Below are 25,617 nucleotides of genomic sequence, written 5' to 3' on the forward strand. Positions count from 1 at the left end.
TCTCACCTGACTAGGGTTAGAGGAAAATAGAGCAAACAGTCCCTTCTGAAGGATTATCATGCTCTGCTCTTTGAGTCCTCTTGGGCCTCCTTTCTGGGGAACAATTATGGGACCTGGAAAACAGCAAGACTAGGCAAGAAATGTCTGTTTTGCAAGGTAATTGAAAGGCTCAGGCCATTTAGATTCTGAACCCTTCAAGGCCCATCACATCACCCAGCCACTTGGAAAACAGAGGAGAAAAAAGACCACCAATCCCCAAGACAGATTCAAATTAGAGGGTCCTGAGGCTAGGGCAGGTAGGGTCTTAACAGTTTCTTGTCTCCTACTATAGCTGATGTGTATGGTTTTATATAGAACACTTGCAGTTGCATCTGAACTCCTTAACGGAGCAAAGATGATGAGAGGGGGGGGGGGGAGAGAGAGAGAGAGAGAGAGAGAGAGAGAGAGAGAGAGAGAGAGAGAGAGAGAGAGAGAGAGAAGAAAAGGGGGGAGGAGGGAGGGAGAGGGAAAACTGGAGAGAGGGAGAAAGAGCAAGAGAGTAGAGAACAGGGAGAGGGAAGGAAAGAAAGAAAGGAAGGAAGAGAGGAAGGGAGGGAGAAAGAGAACAAGGGAGAGTGGCAGGAAAAGAAGGAGAAGAAAGGGGAAAGAAGAAGGGGAAGAGTAAGAGATGTGAAGAGAGACAGGAAAAATATAGGGAAGAGGGTGGGCAGGAGGGAGGAAGGAGGGAGTGAGGAGAGGATGGGGAGGGAAAGAGGAGAGATCAAGGAAGGAAAAGAGACAAAGGGGAGGAGATGGGAAAGAGTGAGAGGATGAGGAGGAGAAATAAGAAATGGAGAGGGAAGAGAGGAAAGATACCAAGAGGAGGGGAAAAGGAGAGAAGGTAGAGAATGGGAGGAAGAATAGAGAAGTCAAGAGTAGAAAGGGGAAAGAAGAGGAGAGTAAGAGGGCAGGTATCAAAGAAGAAAAGAGACCAAGAAGAGAGGGGGTAGAAGACTGGGGAATGAAAGAGAGGAAAGGGAGAAAGGGAAATAAGAGGGGGTGGAGGAAAAGAAATGGGAAGAAGAGCAAAGAGGAGATGAAGATGAAGGAGCAAAAAGGGGAGATGAGAATTAGAGAGCTAGGACGAGTCCCAAGGAATCTGTGACAGAAAGAAGCAGAGACTCAGTGGGTGAGTGATTGGGTAAAAGGAGGGGGAGAAAGAAAAGCATGCGTGGGTGATTTTCCTGAGTGTTATTTTAGAAATGTCCCTGACTCCAGCTGAGTGGGATGTCTGCATTCTCTTCAAAGAGAAGAATGATGTAATTATTTTATCCTCTTGGGAAAGAGGGATACAGCATCAATTCAGTATAAAATCATAGAAGCTATTGAGTTGAACTCTCTTATGTTACAGACAAGGAAACTGAGGCACAGTGACTTGCTCAGTGGTTACACATTAAGTAAATTGTCTGAGGTGGCAATTTAACCTGATTCCAAGTCTGCTTCTATCCATTAGACCAAACTGCCTTCCATTTCCATGGAAATGGACATTGTTGCAGGTTTATCTGAAGGTACCTGCAGCCTCTTTGTGTTCTTAGTGGTATATAGCACCTGAATGCTATCTTAATTCCTCGCCTGTACTCAGTCCACAGCTTATCAGTCCAGACTTGAGAGACTGACTATCCATCTGAGGGACGGTAAAGGGCAGATAGATGTTCCAAGTAGAAGAGGGCAGGTGAGGCTTGTCTTGGAAGAAGCCTTGCTCCTGGCAGGAGGGGTCAAAGGAGAGAAACTTCACTCCTAACCTCACTCCCCTTCCCCCAAAAGAAGGGCTGTCAGATCTCTCTGTTCTGTCCGCAAGGACCATAAAGGCTTCTCTGGTGTCTCTTGTTTCAACAAAACGTAACTTCTCTGACCTAAATCGGTCATACATCAAATGGGAAAAGGTCAGGCCAAAATGTGAAATGACACTGACCAATAATACCTTAACATTGGACCTGCTTCTTTTGCTACTCTGGGCAGATTAAATCCCTACATTTCCTCCATAAAAGTTGCATGGAGGATGCTATTCTGGGATCTCTCCCCCAATGGGGCCTTCTATCCCAAAATCTCTCCCTGAATTTGTCTTTTATAAAAGTTGATTTGGGATCACCTTTTGCTCGTCTTGACCCAGATGTTAAAATTGCTACATAGGACTCTGCCCTCTCTTATGGAACCTCCATTCTCTCCGTCATTACAGATTGTCTCCGAGCAAGCAACAAGTCACCTTGTACTCTGTGCTCTAGGTGGAGGGGATTGGATTTTCCCTAAGAAATAAAGCTTCTGGAAATGGGCTTTAGGGGCTTCCTTTCAAGAGTCTACTCCCAAATTAGCTGCAGAAAAGTTTCCTTTTTTAAGCCAGATCTTCTCTCCAATAAATAACCTTTCCAGAGGGAGGGTGTGGTTTGGCACGAGTAGACAGGCCTCATGGAGGCCAGGAGAGCACTAAAACTACTGGCTATCTTTCTGCCCATCATGTTGGAATTCAAAAACCACCTTGGCCTGCACCTAAATTTTAATCTACAATATTTTTACTGAAGAAAACTTCTAAAGGAAGGATACCTCTGTACATCTCCAGTGGTAGGCAGTCTTCAGAGAGATCATCGCTTTTTCAAATGTGCACATATTGATATTATCTAACACCAGAAGAGAGCTAAGACACATCATTTTGCAAGCAGAGTATGGAAGCAGTTTGCATGTTTTCCCCCAGAGGCTCAGCATGGAGCCTGGAAGCAGTGGTTGGACTGGGGTTTCTGGGGACAAGCAGACCTTTGGCAGACACGCAATGGCTCCCCTTGGGCCCTAGATGCTGGGCCAAAGGGTGGGTCAGAGATGCAGAGCCTGGGGTGGAAGTGGGGGCTTGGTGAGGTAGACAAGACAGGGATTGTTTGTACTTTACATATTCTACAGACATAGCGGGCAGCAAAGAAAGATGAGGACTGGGAACCCCAGGACATTGGTTACAGGTCTCCAGATACCAGATTCCTATTCACATTCTTGTTTGGCCCTTGTCAGGGGTAGGGTGAGGGTATGTTGCTGGGTGTACAGGCTTGATGTCACATGTATAGTTCATTAAGAGACACAAATAGAATAACCCCAAATCTGATCCTACCCAAAACCACAGTGGGAGTCTAAGTCAATTGTCTAGCTTTTGGTTAGGCAGAGATCTTGGCCACCTGACAGGCTAAAGATGACTTCAGAGGGATTTCTCAAGCCTTTGTAACAATCTCAGAATGATGGAATCTGGGAGATTAAAGGGAACTCAGCAATCATCCTGTTTAATCCTTCACTTTTCAGAGCATGATACTGAGGTTCAGAGATGGATAGTGACTTACCCAAAGTCACACAGCAGATTGATGCTCCCTTAGACACATACTTGATTATTGTTTCTTTGTTATCTATCTATCTATCTATCTATCTATCTATCTATCTATCTATCTATCTATATCTATCCATCCATCTAATTTTATCTATCCATTTAATGATCTATCTACCTTATCTGTCTGTCATGACCCATGAGCAAAAATTTATAGATTAACTTTCCTTAAATACAGAAAACTATTGAGAAGTAAGTATAACTATTGAGGCTATTACCTCCAACTTGTACAAAGCAAAATTAATAAAAATCTGCCCAAGATGAAAATTCCATCCTCTGATCTATTTCTCAGTTTCTTTCTTGTCTTCTTCTCCCCATTCTCCTTTCTGTTTTTTTATTTCTATTTATTCTATTTCTTTCTCTTTCTCTCTATTTGCCCCCTCTCCTCTATGTCATCAAAACTAGATCTTCAAATTTGAATGTTTCAAGAAATTAGTTTCACATTTCTAATAAATGTCCTCTTTGAAAATTTGTTCACTAACTTCAGTAAGCTTTCAAGATTTGGGGGATGGATTATCTATTGTACATCTTGCTCAAAGCCCAGATGGTTTCCTCCAGCATTTGTGATAGAATGGAAGGTGCTGAATTGGTGGTCTGAAAATATAGATTCAAATCTTGACTGTGATGCTTATTGAATAATGTTGAATTAATTCCATAGCCGTTCTAGGCTATGATTTCTCTACAGAATGGGGGAGGGGTAAGGTCTAAGGTCTCTTTAAGTTCTAAATCCTGTGATTCTGGTGACCTATACTACACTTTGTCTTTTTAAACTCTTCTTTGGGACAGCATAAAACAAAGGCAACAAACAATTCGAAACTATCGATTTTGCTTCTTAGTAATCATCCTAGCCAAAAAGTGAGTGAAGGTAAGGCACTTAATTTAGAAACTAAATGTAGTTTTTGGACCACCATGCATCCAGGCCCAACTGTGGGTCACTGTTTCTTTCCTTATGAGATTGATTCATCCCCTTGGTAAGCCCAGATGGTAGAATAAGAAGATCTCAGAGGGTCATTAGTCTACTCTCTATTTCTCCAATTACTTCCCCTATCCATGCTTGCCCTTGGCTGTGAACAGGACAAAGCTCAATAGCACAAGACATAGCAGTCTAAGCACATGGCAAGAAGAGCCACATTGAAATATCATATGCAAAGGAGACCAAGGGACCCTTTAGCATATGAAGATGGGATGCGCGGCGTGGCAGAGCATGGAGAGCTGTGATGGGTGATGGGATGCGGCTGTCAAAGAGCCACTCTTGTCTTACCCACGCACTTCCTATGCATGTTGAGGATAAAGCCCTCGGCACAGATCACTGTGTGGTTGACACAATAGAATGATCCCAACGTATTCACACAAAACTGTCTTCTGGTACAATCGTGAGCACCTCTGAGGCACTCGTCCATGTCTACAGCCCCACGGGGGACACCGGGAGGGAAAAACAGAAGGCCGTTAGAATGGTACTAGAGACAATGGTTGGCCTGTGCTCACAGACTGAGGGAGGGAAAGTGGTAATGAAGTCAACGTGCTGGCCTTGACCATGGCAGCTCCTAGACTCATCCTATTCTTTCCCCAGAACTCATTAAGGAGCTTATTCTAACTAGAGAGGTAAGACATTATCAGTTCTCTCCCTCTTCAAACATCATATATGCACTGAAACTAATAATAATAATGACATTTAAATTAACTTTTATGAAACTCTTTACATGTTATTTCATTTGATCCTTACAACTCTTTATTATTATCTCCACTTTATAGGTGAGAAAACTGAGACAGAAATTAAGTGACTTACCCAGGGTCACACAACTAGTGTGACTAGTCGATATTGACTACAAGTCCAGAATTCTGTTCACTATGTCAACTAGCTGCCTCTTTTTAATTATATGTTTACAAGTTCCTTCTCCCTAGTAGAATGAAAGCTCCTTAAGGAGAGGGATTGTTCTTGCATTTTGCCTTAATATTCCCAGGAAATAGCAATATTCTGTATATTACTTGTTTGTCCATATTTGTTTGTGTGTCTTCTTCCCCATTAAACTCTGAGTTGCTGAAGGTCTTTGACTTTCCTTGGAAGGCAAATAATAAACACTCAAATGTATGTTGGGTTGACTTGACTTAACTAGCATAGTACCTGAAAGACAGCAGTCCTTAAAGAAATGCTGGCTGAGGCTAGGGGTCTGAGGAAAGGATGGAAGAAGGGAGATACAGAAGATTGAACATATCTCTTGGGTGTCTTCTGAGGGATGAGAGCAGTGGAGTTGGGGGACATCTTAGAGGAAAGAGCCCGTTGGGGAAGTGCATATGAGATTCCTGGGGGTTGGAACACAGTTGGAACTCTGGCCCAGAGTTCTTTCCAGAATTGAAGACAAGACCTGGAAGTCACCCTCTCAAGTCTAAGAGAAAGGGTTCCCATTTCCATCATGGCCTTCTAGCCCCTGAAGAGAAAATATTCAGAACCCAAGTTCTCCTTGTCCAAGCACATCCTATCCTTTCCTTACAATGCAAAGCTGATTCTTACTCTTCTCCCCCTTTCTCAGCTTTTCTTCTATTGGGTATGTAGCTTCTGCTTGCCTTTCTGACTCTCTGAACTCACAGCCCCTATCCCATTTCCACGGCTTAGAACATGGCTAGGAAGTGGGGCGGGAGGAAGTGATTACTAAAGAGGAGGATCACATTCTGACCCTGCCTCCTATCTTCCCTGTACTTGTCCCAAACCTCTCTGCTTTTATGGTAAATTGTTTATTTACTTTTCATCTATTTTGAATTTACCCATCTGTGTTCAGGGCATTCCCTAGCACAGTGCCTGATATATATATATATATATATATATATATATATATATATATATATATATATATATATATATATATATATATATCCGTGGATCTTAACACAGGCTTGTTAAGTTGAATTCTTCCCAACTTTCCTCAGACCTGAGTTCTGAGGACTCAGAAATGTTGGGGTAGGAAGTAGGAAAAGATGCACTTTAGCCAAGACTTGGATGCATCCACATTGTAAGGGAAGGTAGTCAAATTCTCCTCTGCCTTAGTTCATTTTTTTCTAACTCCAAATTCTCAACAAGGGTTCAAGTACATGGTCCATAGAAACACATTCTCTCTCTCTCTCTCTCTCTCTCTCTCTCTCTCTCTCTCTCTCTCTCTCTCTCTAACAAAGCTATGGGGTTAAGTGGCTTGCCCAAGGTCACACAGCCAGGTAATCATTTAAATGTCTGAGGGCAGATTTGAACTCAAGTCCTCCTGGCTCCAGGGTCAGTACTCATCCACTGCACCAACTAGCTGCACCTTTAGGATCTCTTTCTTTTCTTTTTTAATTAAAGATTTTATTTATTTTGAGTTTTACAATTTTTCCCCTAATCTTATATCCCCCCCCCCCCCGACAGAAGGCAATTTGTCAGTCTTTACATTGTTTCCATGGTATTATACATTGATAGGATCTCCTTCTAACAGAAGCTCTCACCCAAGGAAAATTGTCTAATTTCCTTTTGGGACTGACTGTCAGATGGTTTGAGTGTGAAATAATGGGTAGCTTTTCTTCATGGACTAGAGAAATTTTCATGTCTCAAGCTTCCCTGATCATTCCCTGGATCATGTTTTTGGTAAACATACATGTATTTCTCTAACCTCCTGGACCTTCATGAGTTTCTAGACTTTGATCATGCCTCTTTTTAATCTCCATCTTCCTAGTCTACAAAGCTTTATTCTTTTAGTCTGTTCACATACAGGCAATCTTCCCCTAATGTTTCCAACCCTTCCCTTCCAGACACTCACCTTCACAGGAGACACCATCAGCCATGATAGCGTAGCCAGGGAAACAAGAGCACATGGCTCTGTTGTCTATGACGTTACACACTTGTTTACAAGGACCGTTGTCTAAATCAAGGTAAAAAGTGGGACAGGTTAAGAGAAGGCTGTATGGGGGACTTGTTCTCCAGTGCCTTCTCTCTTTTCTAGCTTGATTCAATTCCATGTCACTTCTCACCTAGACTATTCCAATAACCTTTTCATTTGTTGGTCTCCCTATTTCTAGCCTCGCTTCTCTCCAATCTATCCTCCACATAGCAGCCAAAATAACCTTCCTAAATACAGCTCTACCCATGTCATTTTCTTTCCTGTTCAGGAAGTTTCAGTAGCTCCCTATTACCTCTAGGATAAAATCCAGACTCCTGAGAGTCTGACTTAAACTTTTCTTTTCCAGTTGTTTCATCTTGCTAGTCTCTATACACTCTGCCTTTCAATCAAACAAGCTCACTTGCTGTTTTTCCACACTTAGCATTATTCCCACCATCCACCCAAATGTTTTCACTTGGGCTTCCCATCATGCTTGGAATGCTCCCCCCCACCTATTTATAGATACCTAGATTCTTTCATGGATGAACTCATGTACCCCTTTCTATAACAGGACGCCTTTCCCAATGCCAATGATAATTAGTACAATTTCCCTCTTCCTCAAACTCACATACATGTATAATTATTTTCACATTGCTTAATCTTCCTTGAAAACAGGAATTATATTTTAAAAAATTTTGTGTCTCTGGCACCAATTCTAGCCACTTACAGTAGGTGTTTGATAAATATTTGTTGGATTGAGTTGTATCGAGACAAAGATCATCTTTGCCCCTGGAACTCCTAAGTGTGGAATAATTGTCCCAACCAGTTAAAGGGGTATCCACCTGCTTAAGGCTCTTGTGATGGTTTCCACTGTATAATTCCAGCTCCTCAGTTGGATGCTGGCATGCTAGTAACTCCTCCATTTCTCTCCCTTAATGTGCACTTGTTGATCTGTTTGGTCATTATAATTATTGGTAATTATCATTATCAATAACAGACAAAGCCTTTCCTTCACAATGCTGAGCATCAGATAAACAAATATTATTTCCTTATTTTACAAATGAACAGCCCTGATGTCAATTTAGTATATTATAGTTTGCAAAGTACTTTTTAATGTGCTAAATTACCCTATTAGAGACTGCACAGGAGGTAGGTACTATAGGGAGTACGATTATCACCATTTATAGATACAGACGCAAACACTCAGATCAACAAGGGACTTTGCCCATGGCCACAGCTACTATTAACTGGAAAGATTCAAGCTCAGATCTTCCTGACTCCGAGTCTAACCTGTGCCTTTCACTGTCCTATATGGTGAACAGCATGAGTACTTCAACCTGTCCCTTACTTCTGGGTTCAGGGCTTTTCTCAGAATGCTCTCCCTCACACCATTTTCCCTTCCCCACCTGCCACCCCCTCCCATTTTTTTTACCTTTACAGGTATTTGGAACTGGTTGAGGCAGATGCATGACTTCAGGTTGGCTGTGAGGGGCTTCAGGGGCTAGAGAGCCTTCTCCTCGAGGACTTGGCTTCATCACTTCACTATCTGTGGATAGGTAAACCAGAAAGAATGTTTTGTTTTTTTGCAAGGCAATGGGGTTAAGTGACTTGCCCAAGTTCACACAGGTGGGTAATTATATTAAGTTTCTGAGGCTGGATTTGAACTCAGGTCCTCTTGACTCCAGGGCTTGATGCTCTATCCACTACACCAACCAGTTGCCCTGAAATCAGAAAGTATGTTGAGGGAAAAGAGGAAGAGGTAGGGAAGTGGGGGGCCCCTTCAATCACTTAGGTCCCTAATAGAAGACTGACCAATAGGGGCCAGTCCTGTGACCAAGTGCCATTACCTATTCATGAGGAGATTGGGGAGCTTGCTTCCAGAAATGTATGGAAGTATATAATGGAAGATTCTGCCCTCTTTTTTCAAAGATGATACAAGTGTGTTCCCATCCATTTACTGCTTTAATTGGCTTTTAATTGGCTGCTGGGTCAGAACTAAGGACATACAACAAAGACTCCAATGCAAAATTAATCTCTGTCTCTCTGTCTCTTTTTCTTCCTTCCCCCTCCAACCTGATCATGTATGGAGAACATAAGCTGTAAGCCTCTAGGTGAGAAGAAAGGTAACCCTTGCCAATGACCTCATCCCACCGGACTACCAAGGGAATGCATGGAGATGCTTTTGTCTCTGTGTTTCCTTCCTGCTCCTAGGTAAAAGCTTATTGGAGACTGAATTGAGGAAAATCACCAAGTTCGCTGCTTGATCTGACCCCGTATCACATAGATGCTACAGCTAAGATAACATGTCCTACAAGCTAAAAAGCAACTTGTCCTAAGGCTATGCCACATCCAGTGAATTTAATGAGAGGACTATTTGTGGCTACCACTTTAAATTGGAGTCTATAATGTAAAAATATGCTTTGTCAGACAAAATGTATAATAAGCATCCTGTTGCTTGCCTTCTCAATAAGTGGGAAAGGGGCAGAGAAAAGGAGAGAATTTGAAACTGAAAAATAAAGTTGGAGCTCATTCTTCTCAGGAACTGAGGTGGAAGAGAAGAGGGCCCTGATATTTTTGTGGGGGTAACACTCCACAGTAAGACTTTAAGTTGGAGGCCACTCTATCCAGAGACAGAGGTCTGGGGGGAAGAATATATCCTAATTCAGGAAGTTATGTTCTTTGATTTTTGCTATCTTTTTGAAGGAAATTTATTCTTTTGTTAATTGATTTTCAAAAAATGATAGAGATATCAAGTGATCACAATTATACTGGGGAGTTAACTGATTAGATGACATAGAAAATATTATAACTGATTAGTTGGCATTGAGGGTAATATACAAAAATGATAGCAGTAGGAACCCCCCCACACACACTTCTCAGGGATACTCCTAGAAATCTAGCTGAAACAGTTGCCTTACTCTGAAGACCCAACTTGGCAGAGGAATTGCCATTGGGATAAAGACCCCAAGAACATATATGTGCAATGTATGCATAACATGGGCAGCTTTGTTGGTGCAGTGGATAGAGCACTGGGTTGGAAATCAGTAAGAACTGAGTTCAAATTCAATCTCAGACATTTACTAACTTTCTGAACTTGGGTATGTCACTTAACCTCTCAGACTCATCTCGTTAATCCCTTATCTTCTCTCAGTTTCTTCATCTATAAAATGGAGATAATCATACCATCTACTTCCCAGGATTCTTGTGATAATCCAATAAGATAATAATTGTAAAAATACTTAGAACTATAGCCCATAGTAAGTTCTATATAAATGTTAACTATTATTCAATTTAACCAGTGAGAGGGACTAAACAGTGTCTCTGGGATTGTTCTTTGTATAGCAGTCGTGGCCATAACCACATGTCCTTTTAACTCTAAGCTTAGCTTCTCATTCTCTGCTCCTTAATGGTGGCAGACAGTGATTGGAGTAGAAACTTCATATTACAATAGCCAGAATCTTTCATGTTCATATAGTGTTTTCTCTTCACCAAAACACTTTCAATATATTGCCTCACCTAAGATTTTCAAAGATTATTATCACCCTCCTATTACAAGTGAAGAAAAGATAGGGTTCAGAGAGGGTAAATGACTTATCTGAGATCACACAGCTTTTCCAAGGGAGAATCAGAATTCCCATTTCAGTATTTCCACTAAATGAGAAGACCTGATGCAACATGTGGCATTACCAGTAAAGCTGTAACACTCAAACACAGGGACATATGCTTTGCCTCCTGCTCCCTGGGGCTTCCTCTTTCCCTTCCTCCCTCCTACTGAGGATGCCACGTGCCAGGAGAAGAACCATGCCAAAAGACACATAGGGAGGAAATGGGCCAGGGCCCAGCAGTGCTGAATATTTTCCAAAAAAGCTTCCAGGAAACTGTTCTCCATCAGCTCTGGGGCTCCATGTCTCCTGTGGAAATTACCTGGTTTCCTTAGGCTATCTTCTAACACATTTTTTTTATTTTATTTTTTAAATTATTTTATTTCTTCCTTAAACTATCTCAAACCCTGTTAGCTCAATGAGTCTCAGAATTTGGCCTTGTTTACCCCCCTCTTCCAGGGTATCCTCAGAGAAAGAGGTTATATAGGGTGGGGGGAGAAGGGGTGCTGAGGACACAGGGAGTCCCAATCTATAGTTCCTCCAGTTAAAGAGAGGAGCCTGAGATAATATGGAAGAGGCCTGGATTTCAGGAGGAGAAAGACATTTCTAGTCAAGGAAATTGGCTTCTGGATGTCTGTCCTAGAAGAAAAGTGGTGATTATGGATTCTCAAAATGAAGTCCAAATGAAGGGATATCTATCCTTAGAACCCAAGGATTCTTTTGAGAAATCACCCCAAGTTCACCTATGGAAGCTAGAAGTTAGAATTCCCTGAACAAAACAGAGTCAATCATATGACTTTTCAAAATTTTCATTAAAAAAAAATTGAGATGGATCAAGCAAGGCTTCCTGGAGGAGATGAAGCCTGAGCTTGGTCTTCAAGGAAGAGGGAATAGTTATTACCTGTGAATGCAGTGAATGGAGGAATAGAAGCAGGGAAAGTGGAAGAAATGTTTGTAGCTATGTGGGTCAAGGATGGTGTAGAAAGGGAAGAGATGGTGATATAGGGGAAAGGAGAGAAAAGACAATAGCAGCATCGGAAGGAGAGAAAAGACAAAAGGAGTGGAGGTGGGAAAGAAGGGAGTTGAAAGAAGGGAGAAAGAAAACAACTAAAATAGAGAAGAAGAGAGAAGGAAATGGAAATTAAAATATCAATATATGCAAAAAAGGAAAAAATTGGTAAGAGGGAGAGAATGAATTTATTACTAGAAACGATATTACTTTTATTGAGTTGAAAATCACTTAAGTTCATAAAATAGTCTCACTGCTCTGGGAAATCAATAAATGTTTATATTAAGTTAATGATTTTATATTACTTACTGCTTGTTGACTCAGTAAAAGTTTAATTGCTTAATTGGCTGGGTTGTGGAGCCAGTTTTCACAAAGGGGCCATACTAGGAACATAGCCTAATTCTAATTAAATTGGGGACTAATGACTCTAGCTGAGGATTACAAAAAAATCATCTCTACTCCTCCTTTTCTCTCCTCCTCTTCTTCCTCCTCCCCTTCTCCCTCTTCCTCCTCCTTTTCCCCCTTCCTGTCTTCCTTCTCCTCTTCTTTTTCCTCCATTCTTCTCCTCTTCCTCTCCCCCCCCCCTTCTTCTCCTTCTCAGGGCCTCAGACTTGGCTCTGTTTGGCTGAATGTTATTATCAATAATCTGGACAAAGGCACAGAGTGAGTGCATATCAGATTTGTGGATGACCCAGAGCTGGGTGGGAAGACTAATTTGTTAGAAGACTATATCAGGATCCAAAAGAAATCTCAACAAACTTCAATCCTGGGCCAAAACCAACAAGATGAAATTTCATAGGGAGTGAGATAAAGTGCTTCACAAGGACAGGGTGGAGGAGGTCTTTCTTGACAGCAGTCCATGGGAACAAAGCCTGGGGTGGGGGGTGAGGTGATCACAACCTCAGTATGAGCCTACACTGTGTTGACAGAACTTAAAAAACTCATGTGATATTGGGCAGTATTAACAGAAGTCTAGTATCCAGAAAAAGGGAACTAATAGGCACATTGTGCTTTTTTATTCATTAGGGCCCACATCTGGAATTCTGAATTCTCCATTTTAAGAGGATCATGGGACATTGTCAATCTGTTTCAAATAAAGAGCAGGGGAAATAGGATGGTTAAAAAGTCTAAAAACCCTGTCCTGTGAGGACTACTTCCTGTCTAGTTTTCATGGTGATTCAGATCCAGGATGTTTGGCTGATTGGTCCTGCCTACCTTACTCATCTCATCCTACTCAGATAACTCCTCTCAATATGGGTTTTTACAGCCATATCCTCTCAGATTGATTGTACTCATTGTTCACTTTCCTCAAATCTATTGCCTTACACCCCTCCATATTTCTTCCTTTGGAGCAAACTCCCCACAAACCCCTCACATCCATTTCCCTCCCAACCCTTCCAGGCCCAGCTTCCCCTGCCACCATGTTGATTGCTTTCCCCATTTGTAGAGCAATTTTTTTCATCCAGGGATTTGTTGCCCTCTGTTGGTTTCTTCATTGGTTGCAGGCCAATTTAATCCCTTATACTCTTATTTTATAAGCCTTTTAGCTTCTGAATAACAATAATAACTAATTTATTAGTTTAATAATTAATTTTATAATAATAACTAATATTTATATAGTACTTGTGCCAGATATTATACAAGTGCTTTATAATTATTATCTCCATTAGTCCTCACATCAATCCTAGGATGTAAGAGCTATTATCAATCATCAAAGTTGTGTCTGATTCTTTTTATGACTCCATTTGTGGTTTTCTTGGCAAAGATCTTGGAGTGCTTTGCCTTTCCCTTCTCCTTCTCATTTTTACAGATGAGGAAGCTGAGGCAAATAGGGTTAAGTGACTTGCCTGGGGTCACATAGCTAGTAAGTGTTTGAGGTCAGATTTGAACTCAGGAAGATGAGTTCAAAGAACTCTAAACCTGAGACTCTATTTACTGTACCACCTAGCTGCCTATCATTGCATGAATTTTATTGATGAAGGAACTGAGGCAAAAAGTTTAAATGATTTGCCCAGAATCACACAAACAGTAAGTCTCTGAGTTATATTGGAATTCAGCTCCTCCTAGCTCCAGACCCAGACCTCTTTTTTACTGCACCATGTACATGAGCCATTCATAAAATAATTGAATGTACTCATGACCCTGTAATATTCCCAGCTCTAGGATAATAAAATCATGGAATTGTAAGAGCCACAAAGAAACTTGGAGGTCATTGAAGTCCAGAAGTTTTTCACCTTTTTTGTACTGAGGTCACCTTGGGCACTCTGGGGAAACCTATAGACTCCTGCTTAGAATGATCTCAAATGCATAAAACAAAATATAGAGGAGTACAAAGGAAATTAATTATATTGAAATATGGTCATCAAAATATTTTTTAAATAAATTCCCAGACTTGTCTAGTCAAGTCCTCTCATTTTAAAGAAGAGAAAACAGGTTTAGAAAGAGGAAAGAACCTGTCCCCTGGACCTTTCTAGAGCTGGAAAGGTCCTAGGAACAAGAGCAGAGATCATCTAGAGAATTCAATGGAACAGAGTATAGGATTCAAGAAGTTAGTTTGAATCCTGTGTCAGACACTCAGTAGGTGTGCTTAGCCTCAGTTTCCTCATCTGAAAATGAGGCTAATAAGGGCACCTGCCTCACAGGACTGTTGTGAAGATGAAATGAGCTAATGAATGTAAAGTGTTTTGCTTATTGTACTATATGAATATTAGCTATTATTAGTCCTATTCCCTCCCATTTTATAGATGAAGAAAACAGGGCAGCAAGATTACAGCATCAATGTGAATAATAGTAATAAACAAGCAAAACTAAAAACAAACTATATGCCCAATGATTGGAGAATGGCTGAACAAATCATGATGTATGAATATAGTGGAATGTTATTGCCTCATAAGAAACTATTTGTAAAAGGAATTCAAAGAAATTTGGTGCACCTCATATGAAGTGATACAGAATGAGCCAGCCATAATCAGGAGAACAATAAACATGCTCACTATAATCACATCACAGCAATTGTAACAGCAACGAAATTCATGTTAAATACAGGAGAAAATTGCATTGCTACCTAAAGTTTTTATGTGCATCTTTTGTTTCTTTTAACAGCCAGTAAACAATCGAAAGGTATAATTATGTGCTCGCTCATTTGCAATCACTCTTGGTTTATTTGTTTTCATCTGGGGCTATTTTTCTCTTTGGTTTTTGTTTAAATATTTGAATACCTGTGTTTGTCAATGAAAATTTAAAATACTTATGAAATCTTCAGTAGCAGATAAAATGCTAGCCCTGGAGCCGGGATAATATGGGATCAAATCCTGCCTCTGACCACTTTGGACTTCTACCCTGCCATTGGACATTAATGACTCAGGAAGAGAGAGTGAAGTTGATGGCCTTGCACAATTTAAATTCAATTCACCTGAAAGTCAAGATGCCATTGGCCTTTAGAACACGAAGGATGAACAACAATCTGATCCTGGGCAGATCACTCAACTTTTGTATATATACCAGGCAAACTCTCTGGGACTTATCTATATAAGTCACAGACTGCTTAGGGTTTACTGGTGGAAGGATTCCTGGCATCCCCAAAGCTAGTTCAACCATGATGTCATCACAGATCTTTTGTATATTTCATGACATCACACATCCAGAGTTGGTCCAACTTCTTCATCATTTTAAAAAATGAGGAAACTGAGGCTAAAAAAGTTAAGAGAGTGCTCAAGTTCATATAGGTAACTAGCAGCAGAGTAGGTTGTGGAAATAGATATAGATATATTTGGAAGAAAGAAACTAAAAGAAGACCTCTGATGTCCTGTCTTCAAGTACAACACTTTCCATCACACTATGAGGACACCTAATCTGAAACTGCCTTGTTTTATATTTGAGGAACTGAAATCCCTCTGAGGGTTAAGTTACTTGGCCAAGGTCATATAGTTAGTAATGTCAGAAGTTCCAATTGAACCTAAATTCCTGGCTTTAAGCCTAGCACTCTTTCCACTACTCTGGGTAACTTCTGTATAATTAATAGCATTTTATCATAATTCTCACTGATGAAAAGAAATTTTTGAATAGTTGAACAAGGAAGAAGATAACAAAAATACCTCCCCCCAATCCAAATAAAACAAAAGTTTTTTTTATAAATAATCCTATTTATACATGCCTGTGCATTAGTCATTCACCAACTATTAAAAGAAAAGGAGAAGCAGCACATGGTGTAGGAGATAGCCTTGAAAGAAAAACAATTAAGCACATATTAAGTACACACTATGTGACAAAGAGCAGCTAGGTGGCAAAGTGGGTAGAGCACCTGAGCTGGAGTCAGGAAGACCTGAGTTCAAATCCAGTCTTAGACATTTCCTAGCTGTGTGACCCTGGGCAAGACACTTAATCTAGCTTACCTCAGTTTCCTTATCTATAAAATGAACTAGAGATCTAGATACCATACTAGTTTCTCTGCTAAGCAAACCTGAAATAGGTCATGAAGAGTAGAATAGGACCGAATGAGAAAATCAACAAATGTTCCAGACACCGTGCTGTACAAATATTATCTCCTTTGATCTTCACAATAACCTATTATTATTTCAATTTTATAGTTGAGGAATCTAAAACAAAGAGGGGCTAAGTGCCTCTCATAGTTAACAAGTATTTCAGGTTCAGATTTGATTCCAGATCTTTCTTACTTCAGTATCATTAATCTATGGTACCATCTAACTGACATGAAGCTAGAAAGTCCTGTGTTCAAGTTGGCTGTATGACCTTGGATAAGTCACTTAATGGCTCAGTGCTCTAGGCCACTCTTTAAGACAGGAGTTCTTTCTTTAAGACAATGGGGGTTAAGTGACTTGCCCAAGGTCACACAGCTAGGTAATTATTAAGTGTCTGAGGCTGGATTTGAACTCAGGTCCTCCTAACTCCAGGGCTGGTGCTCTATCCACTATCAGCCACCTGGCTGCCCCTTAAGACAGGAGTTATTAATATTTTTGAACCATGGCCTCAATCTGGTGCAGCCTATGGATCCCTTCTCAGAATAATACAATAAAATACATAAATATAGTAAAACACATAAAATGAATAAATACATAGTTTTTTAAAAAATACATAGGTTTACTAATGAAACCAATTACATTGAAATACAGTTATCAAAATATCAAATTTCATGGGCCTTAGTAAGAACACCTACTCCGAAATGGTAAATGGTAAAGAAGGTGGCAACCTGTACTTGGAGATGGGAATTTTTTACCTGGGGTATATAAAAATCCATGAAATCATAGGTCAGGCCCCCATCCAGCTCCAGCAAATGTGCATAATAACTTTACTGAAGCAGTAACAAAGTCATTCAAAGTTTTTAAAAAAGAGTTTTGTAACAGACTCCAGACAAGATTACAATGTATTTGACGAGGGCTAAAACTTGGGGTTTTTGGACTTCAAAACCATGATTTCCTTTGTCATTCTTCTGTTCTGACAGGGTTCTGTCTGAAAAATCATCAGTCTGTGATGACTAAGGATGGTTGAACACGTGGGAGAAAATAAGACTTCCTCTCCCTAGGGCAACTGTACAGAAGCTAACGGAGGGTTGTCCATCATTGCCACAGGTCAACAATTAGTTACAAGGAGAGAGATATTCTGGGCCAGCGGAACCAGATCCAGATCCCTGGCAGCAGTGTCAAAAGCTGAGCTGCCTGAGATGGGTCTCTGGGGCCTCTTGGCTTGGAAGCTTCTGGATTTGACCTGGTCACCAGCATTTGGCAGTGCTATCCCATGGCCCTCTCTCCAGCCACTCCTCTGAAGCCAAATATGCTGAAGACTGAACAAAATATTCAATGGATTGACATTTGTTTACTGTCATTGCTTCTAGAAAGATCATCAGGTGGATCTACTCATCTCAACAAAAAAAAAAATCAAAGGCAATTTTGAAGGACTTGTAATGGAAAATTTCATCTATTTCCAGAGAAGGAATTATGGAGACCAAAGCTATTTTCAATGTTTAAAATTTGCTTTATGTTTTATGGGTTTCCCTTTTTGTTCTGATTCTTCTATCACAATATGATTTAGCTTACATTAGATTGTTTTCTGTTGGAGAAGTTGGGAGGGAATGGAGGGAAGGAGAAAAATGTGAACTCAAAACTTTACAAAAAATGATTGTTGAAAACTATCTTTGCATGTAGTTGAGAAAACAAATAAATTAATTAATAATTTTTAAAAGAGTTAAAAAGAGGAAAGATTAAATGGAATAACTTCCTACATAGATAGAAAGGTAGCAACCTACACAGGAAGATGTCAGAAACATAAGGAAGGTCCTGCCTCCCCTTTTCCCCCTCCTAAAATATCTCCCTCCCTGGCACATCACTGACTTTTTCCCATCACATCTATTGACATAAATTTACTCTTTTGGATAAAGTAGTGTAACAAATGCAAAAACCCTTAACAGAAGACATTATCAACCATTAACACATCAGTGTGAAACAGTTTTATAGATCTTTCTGTTTGCTGACTTAATAATTGGGAAAAAATGTGGAAACTTCTAGGCCACTGGTCACTTCTCAGGGAGGGTAAACCTGTGTAGGACCAATGAGTACTAGTCATTCTTTCTCATTTTGCAGGTGATTATACTGAGATAAGTGTATTGCCCAAGGATCCCACAGCTAGTAAGTAAGGTAAGATTTGTCTTCCAAACTCCAAGTTCTCTACAACTGCCTCTCATCAGAGCAGAGAAGGTAGGGGAGGTTAAAAAATATCCCCTCCTTCCAAACTAAGTCAAAACCACCAGTTGTGTGAGGCTCAGTAAGTCACTTAATCACCATGTACCTCAGTTGTATGGTCTTTCTCCTCCAAATCTATTCTGGATTTATCTGGTATGTACTAGGTTATGTACCTGCTATCTCTTTCATTAGAATTTAATCTCCCTGAGAGCAGGGATTGCTTTTTATTTATTGCTTTTTAGCAAAGTGCTCAATAAATGCTTGTTGATGGATCAATTTCCAAATAAAATGAAGAGGCCGGACAAATAATCTCTAGGGTTCCTTTCAACTTCCCCAAACCCCATGAATCCAATATCTCATCTCCGTGGCAGTCCTTCAGATACATGGATACAAAGATCATAGATCTGTGGGAATACATTATTCACAAAAGTCTGTGTCGATGAAGTGTGTAGTTTTTCATCTTTTTTTTTTTTTAGGAAGAAATTTATTGAGGACCTAAAATCAACTAAAAGGATTTGGGATGCGTACTCAGAAGCCAAATGATACATCCTTCTGCCACTTGGAGATGTCTCTCTGGTGCTTCTCACTACCCTTGGGAAGGACATAAGAAGCCAAATGCCCCAGAGAGAAAACTTGCCCATCCCTGAAGGCTAGCTTTTTACATAGATTAACTAATTAATTAACTTACTATTGTTATTTCATGAGCTACAACTTCATTCAAAGCTAAAACCCTTCCCTGCCAAGGTGGATTCCCACCTATCTTTTTTTTTCTTTTTAGGTTTTTTTTTTTTTTTTGCCAGGCAATGGGGTTAAGTGGCTTGCCCAAGGCCACACAGCTAGGTAATTATTAAGTGTCTGAGGCCAGATTTGAACTCAGGTACTCCTGACTCCAGGGCTGGTGCTCTATCCACTGTGCCACTTAGCCACCCCCTGATTCCCACCTATCTTAATCCCCTTACCTGGAAGGCAACTGAGCCCATCTTCTTGCAAGGTGAATCTGGGGAAGCAGGCACACTTATAGGAGCCCACGGTATTGATACACAGGTGTTGACACAGCTCCCCAGGGTACAGGAGGCACTCATCCCGGTCATCCCCAGGCAGACTGTTGGACAGCTCCGACTCCTGGCTTATGGACAGGGCTTCATGGTGGTTCTCTGTCTCTGAAACTACAAAAGAGTTCCTTTGAAAATGGGACATTGCATTGCTACACAGATCCCCAGAGAAATATTTCAGCTCTTATTCCCTGAACTGTATCACAGCCTTCTTAGCCTACAGGGCTGGCTTTGCCTTCAGGGCCATGGTGATAAGCTGATTTCCTCAGACTCATAACCCTAGAGAGTTAATAGAATTCTATTCTCCTTTCAACCTGATGTGATGGAAAGGGACCTCAAAGGTCATCTTTTAAATCCTGTCCTTAAATAGCAACTGCCTCTACAATGTTCCCAATTAGTGGTTAAAAATTTTCTGAAAAAAAAAACACCCAAAAACCCAAAAACATAACCAACAAAAAAACCCCACCAAAAAACCTTAAGATAATGAGTAAAACTCATTACCTCCTATTCCCTTTTAACTTAGAGCTTTTGTCAATTCTAAGCATTAGGAAGCTTTTTGCTTTATTTCAAGTTTTCTCTCTCTATTCTGGCTCTGCTGCCTACTCCTTGTGTGACTTTGGGAAGGTCTCCTAACCTCACATAGCCTCAGTTTCTTCATCTGGAGATTGAAAGCACTGAACTAGAAATGCTCTGAGGACCTGTGCCTTTCTTAATCTGTAGTTCTACAATAAGCTAAAGTCCACTTTGTTTATTTCTACCAGTGGGACTTGTTCTGTCTTCTGGGGCCAAGCAGAGGGAGGCTGCATAGATGACAGAGAGATCTGCAACCCAAAGACCTGAGTTCAAATCCCAAGTTACCGTCACTTATTACTAGTTGTATGAAGCTGAACAAGTCACTTAACTTCCATGCTCCTCAACTCATGTTTTTTCTCCTCCAAGGCTACCTCCAATCTACTCTGTATCTATCTGGTATGTACCAGTTTACATACCTCTCATTAGAATTTAAGCTCCTTGAGGGCAGGGACTGTTTTTGATTTTCTTTTTTAAATTTTCAATGCTTGAGACAGAGCCATTGGAATCTGAACACAGACTTAAGTACATTCCCCCCCCCCCTATTCTTGAGGTTTCTCATCTTTTTTTGGGGGGGGTTATGTTTACTCTTATAACACATTCAATTTACATCAATGTATAATATGGAAACAATGTAAAGACTATCAGATTTCCTTCTGTGGGGGGAGGGAAGGGAAGGTGGGGGAAAATTGGAAAATTCAAAACCTTAATAAAACGATAGGTGCATATTACTATTGTATATAATTGGAAAACAAATAAAATGTTAACAAATTTTAAAAAATCTAAAAAAAATAAAATTTCAGTGCTTGGAAAAGGGTTCAAGAAATGCTTATTGATTGAATGATCAATTTTGAAATAAAATGAAGTGGCTGGACCAAATAATCTCTAGGATTACTTCCCCAAATCTCATGAACCCATTATCTCAGATCCATGGAGTCCTTCAGATATTTGGATACAAGAATCATGTATCTTCTAAGTTTCTTCTCTCTCCCCTTCCCCCTCAGCCTTCCTCCACCCAGGGAACCTTACACACACTTCTTTCAACCAATTCTTGTATAGCATGATATCCAGTCCCCTCACTGTTCTCATCTTCCTTAGGTTCCAATAGCTATTACACCAAGTTAGGAACACTAGAGTCTCTCTGAACACCACCCCACCTGTTTGAAATCCTCATCTTACTTCTCCTTTGAGTTAAGGCAAATAAAAGTTCTATGAAGATGTAAAGTTGGGAGTTAAGACATTACCAACTATTAAAAACTAATCTCAGTTTCATGTGTTGTCTCAATATCCTCAGTCCTTGGAAGTGCTGCGCATAATAGGCAATGAGTGAAGTCAGAATGAGACCACATAGGGGAAAGAAATAAAGAGGGAGAAAAAAAGATTGAAAGAAGCTTTTGGCATCAGGGTCAGTGACCAGTGATGGAAGGAATGAGCCTAAAGGAAGCATTCATCAGCTCTACTCAAGAAGAAGGTAACTGAGTGATGGCCAGTTTTGAGAAATGTAGAGGACCCAAGAAAGAGTCTAAAATTGCAAGGAGACAGCCAGCAGTGAGCCAAAGCAGTATTTCTCAATGAGAGCCATGCCTTCTATGGCCTAGCTACTTGTTATGTCTCACTCATGACCCTCTGCCTCCTAGGACCTTGCCATGGGGAATAGGACTCAAATGCACCCCTCCCCTCCTACCTCCCACACTCTTACCTCCACTTCCTAGCCTCCTTGGCTACTTTTAAAAAGTTCAGATCCTATCTTCTGGTAGAGTCCTTGTCCACTTTCTCCAGAGATGAATAACTTCTCTCTGAGATTACTTCTATTGATACTATCCATGGTATGCATCTGTGCCCAGACATATATGTATTTCTATATATGTATGCATTGTCTATATATTTGGGCATGTATAGATTGTCTATATGTGTCCCTAGAGACACACATGTACATGTGTATTCTATATGCATTTGTATTTATATATGTAGATATGTGTCTATCAAAGACACTAACATATCTATACACCTATGTATACATATGGACATAAGATGTTTATCTATAGATAAAACTTTTACATTTTTAGTACTTCACATATTGTCTTTTTTACTAGAATATTCTAAAGAATATGAACCTCTTATGAATAGGGACTGGTTTTGCCCCTCCTTAGCCCCTAACCCCTAGCCTAGGACACAATGAGTCCTTACTAAAGACTTTTTGGTTGTCTGACAGTGTACACTAGGAAGGGAAGGTAGGCTCTGAGTGCTGCCAGAAGGTGGGACTGGAGGGGTCTGGGGATTCCACTCTGAGCAGATCAGAGTGGAAAGTCTCCGTCATAAAGAGGGATCAAAACCCACCAAGCCGGCAGGCATGATTCCTATAGAAAAGGGAGCATAGAAATTGGATTTCTAGGGTTGGGAGGTCTCTGGGCAAAACTCCAGGCCTGCCTCTGGATTAGCTGAGCTGCTGGGCTGTCTCTAGAGGTTCCACATTGGATGTGGTGCTGAGCTCTCTCTGGCCGTCTCCATGTGCTGCCACAGAGCCAAGCCATCCCAAGGGTGTGACTGAGGCATAATTCCGAGGCACACTGGGGACATGCGAATCCTACCCTCCTGCCTTGGTTCTCAAATTAAATGGATGCAGGAGGGTTTGGGTGTGAGGTCATATTTGAAGAACGTGTTTCATATCTGTTCTGTTTACATTAAGAAACGGCATTTAGAGGGAAACAGGATCCTGGTGTTGATTTCTCTACATTTGTTTCTGCCCTGATAATGTTGCTTGAATCCAGTTGTGCTGCAGGCCTTCTTACCACTCCAAATTGATTGGTCTGGGGAATGTCACAGAGTAAAATCAGCCCCAGAGGAGAGGCCAGGTTCATGAGGAGGGCAGAGATAAGGGAGCAAGATGCCTATGGTCTTCCATAACTGGCTATGAAGAGTCTGGGGACCTGGTGCCCATCAACTGAGGAAAGGCAATGCAAATGTGTCCCACAAACATAAGGTAATATTATTGTAACACAAGAAGGAATGAGTAGGAAGAATTCAGATAAAAAGGGGGCATGTGTGAGTGGATACACAGTGACAGAAGCAGAGTCAGGAGAACAAAAGTCAAAATGATGTAAAGGAAAAAAGAATAAGCAATTATTTAGTATTTCTCAGGTTTCAGACACTGTGCTAACCACTTTACAACTATTGTCTTATCTGATATAGAATGAAAAAAGAAGTCAATTATATTCAAGTATAATTATAGAGGGCAGTTTGGGTGGCACAGTGGATAGAGAGTTGACCCTGGAGTCAGGAGGACCTGAGTTGAAATGTGACCTCAGACTGTCATTAGCTGTGTGACCCTGGGGAAGTAACTTCACTCTGTTTGCCTCAGTTTCCTCATCTATGAGTTGAAGAAGGAAATGGCAAACCATTCTAGTATCTCTACCATGAAAACCCCCCAAATGGGTCACAAAGTCAGATATGACTAAGAGTGAACATCATATATTAACCAAAATTCTCAACTGCGTTGTGTAATATGTGTTGAATCAGAGGGAGCCCCCTAGGCTTTGCTGTCAGGGCTATTGGTCCCAGTAAATTTCAGACAGGTTCCAGAGCTCCATAGTCAAGACCAGCAGATCACCAAATGCTGTTGATCAATTTGAGATGACGGGGTCATGTTCACTTTAAAGTTTTGCTGACAACTTTGAGATAATTTGGATATGTTAATTAACTAATTCCAAGGTCTTCCAGATAAAAGTTGGTCTGTCTCCCCCCTCCCCAAACCCTTAAAATAATGAAATAACATATACTTGTACTTCCCACACCCCTAAGGCATGTTCCATCTCCAGGCTGTTCAGTGCTTCCAATTTTAATCTATGGTTATGTGAGTGATTGTGTCTCTCCCACTTCCTCTCCTCTTCCTTATCCCTCCATGACTTCCTTCACCCTTCCATTCCCCTGTTCCCATGCCTTCTGCCCCAAATCCCTTTCTATTGCTTGCTTCTTCTTTCTGGACTGTTTGCTACCATCTCTGAATCTTATTAAAGTGGAATTGAAGTCTCACTTTTTATTGCCATCATGGTCTTTCCAGAAAAGAACCTAAAGAACCAGGAGTTCCTGCCCCATTTCAAAATTTCATATTAATGACTAATTCCAAAAGGCAGATCATGGGCTCAGACCCAAATCTCTTATCCCTCAATTCTGGTTCTCTTTTCTGTAGTATACTGCCTCACTATAACAATAACTCTCTATATAAAAATATGTTTTTGTTTTTGATTGGACACATGATTTTGTTGGTTATAAGGAACTTCCAGTAAGGTAACATCTCTTATGATAAAAGGTTGATAACTTCTCTACATCTCATAGCTTTATAAGGTTGCTAAGAGGTTGTGATTTCCTAATTCATCAGAGGTGAGTAGAACCCAGGTCTTCCTACAAAAGCCATTTTACTTTTCATCTTTGTATCCCTAGAATAGTGCCTAGAATATAGTAGATCCTTAATAAATGTTTTCTGATTTTTAGTTTCCTGATGCCAAGGCCAGTTAGTTCTACCTGTTCCACCATGTTGATTCTCATACTATTATGACATAGTATTTATTATGCCACTTCAAAGTTTAGAAAGTATTTCCCTCATAATAACACTGTGGGATAGGTGCTAGAGGAAAAGTCAGGCTGGAAATAACAAAAGGAAATGAATTGGACATTGAATCATCATAGAAATAAAAGGTAGTATGTTATAATGCTAATAGCCCTGGACATCTTGGACTGAAGAAGACCTGGGTTCAGATCCTGCCTCAAATGTTTATTGTGATCTTTTGCAAGTCACAACCTCTGTGAATCTGTTTCTTCATCTCTTCCACGTCTAAATCTTCTTTATTCTACCCTTGCAGTCAAAGGGCCAAGTGAACTAAGGCAGCCTTGTTGGGCAATTTCCAAGCCATTCACCATGGATAACACAGAGAGGACTCCAATAAAATCTAAGTTCTCTCAATCTCCTATTCAGACCAACCTTTGTTTGGTCAGACTTAGACTGTGCCCAGTGGAAGGCATCATTAATAATCTCTGAAAAGTTCAAGGCTCCAGAAACAGGTGTCAACCTGAAGTGTAGTTGAGACTGGACTTTTGCAACTGGAATCCATGAGGAACAGCTTTTATGTCTAACATTTGGAAGGATAATGCAGGAGAAGAGCCAAGGAATGCAAGAGACCCTATGCATGCTTTGGGGTTGGGCTTTGAAGACCTTTGGGATGCATTCCAAGCCTCATTTATTGGGCATGAAGTAACATGCAGGCCCCACTCAGATCTGGCTCACATTTCCACTCCAGAACTCCATGAGAAGAAGAATCTTTGATTAGAGAAAGATTTCATTCAACATGATTAGCACAACTGAAATGACTCTCAGCTGGGGTCCTGGTCCAGGAAATCTGTGATAAAGTTCAGAATCCCTTTAGCATAAAGCCCAGGATCCCTTTAGGATAAAGCCCAGGATCCCTTTA

At 40.6% G+C, this 25,617-nt stretch overlaps 1 protein-coding gene across 4 annotated transcripts in view; it reads right to left on the reverse strand.

Annotated features, from left to right (window-relative positions):
- FBLN2 (fibulin 2) overlaps nucleotides 1-25,617 on the reverse strand; it is a 220,854-nt gene that overhangs the window by 21,058 nt on the left and 174,179 nt on the right. For 3 of the 4 annotated variants that reach the window (XM_074198367.1, XM_074198366.1, XM_074198368.1), the window contains exons 7-10: nucleotides 19,493-19,699; nucleotides 8,663-8,776; nucleotides 7,171-7,272; nucleotides 4,653-4,793 (exon numbers count right to left, since the gene is read on the reverse strand). In XM_074198367.1, coding sequence (XP_074054468.1) covers nucleotides 4,653-4,793; nucleotides 7,171-7,272; nucleotides 8,663-8,776; nucleotides 19,493-19,699 — 564 coding nt within the window. The remainder of the gene's footprint in view (nucleotides 1-4,652; nucleotides 4,794-7,170; nucleotides 7,273-8,662; nucleotides 8,777-19,492; nucleotides 19,700-25,617) is intronic. The other variant, XM_074198369.1, reaches the window with a different exon arrangement.

Source organism: Macrotis lagotis, chromosome 8 (assembly GCF_037893015.1).
Source record: "Macrotis lagotis isolate mMagLag1 chromosome 8, bilby.v1.9.chrom.fasta, whole genome shotgun sequence".
Taxonomy (NCBI): Eukaryota; Metazoa; Chordata; class Mammalia; order Peramelemorphia; family Peramelidae; genus Macrotis; species Macrotis lagotis.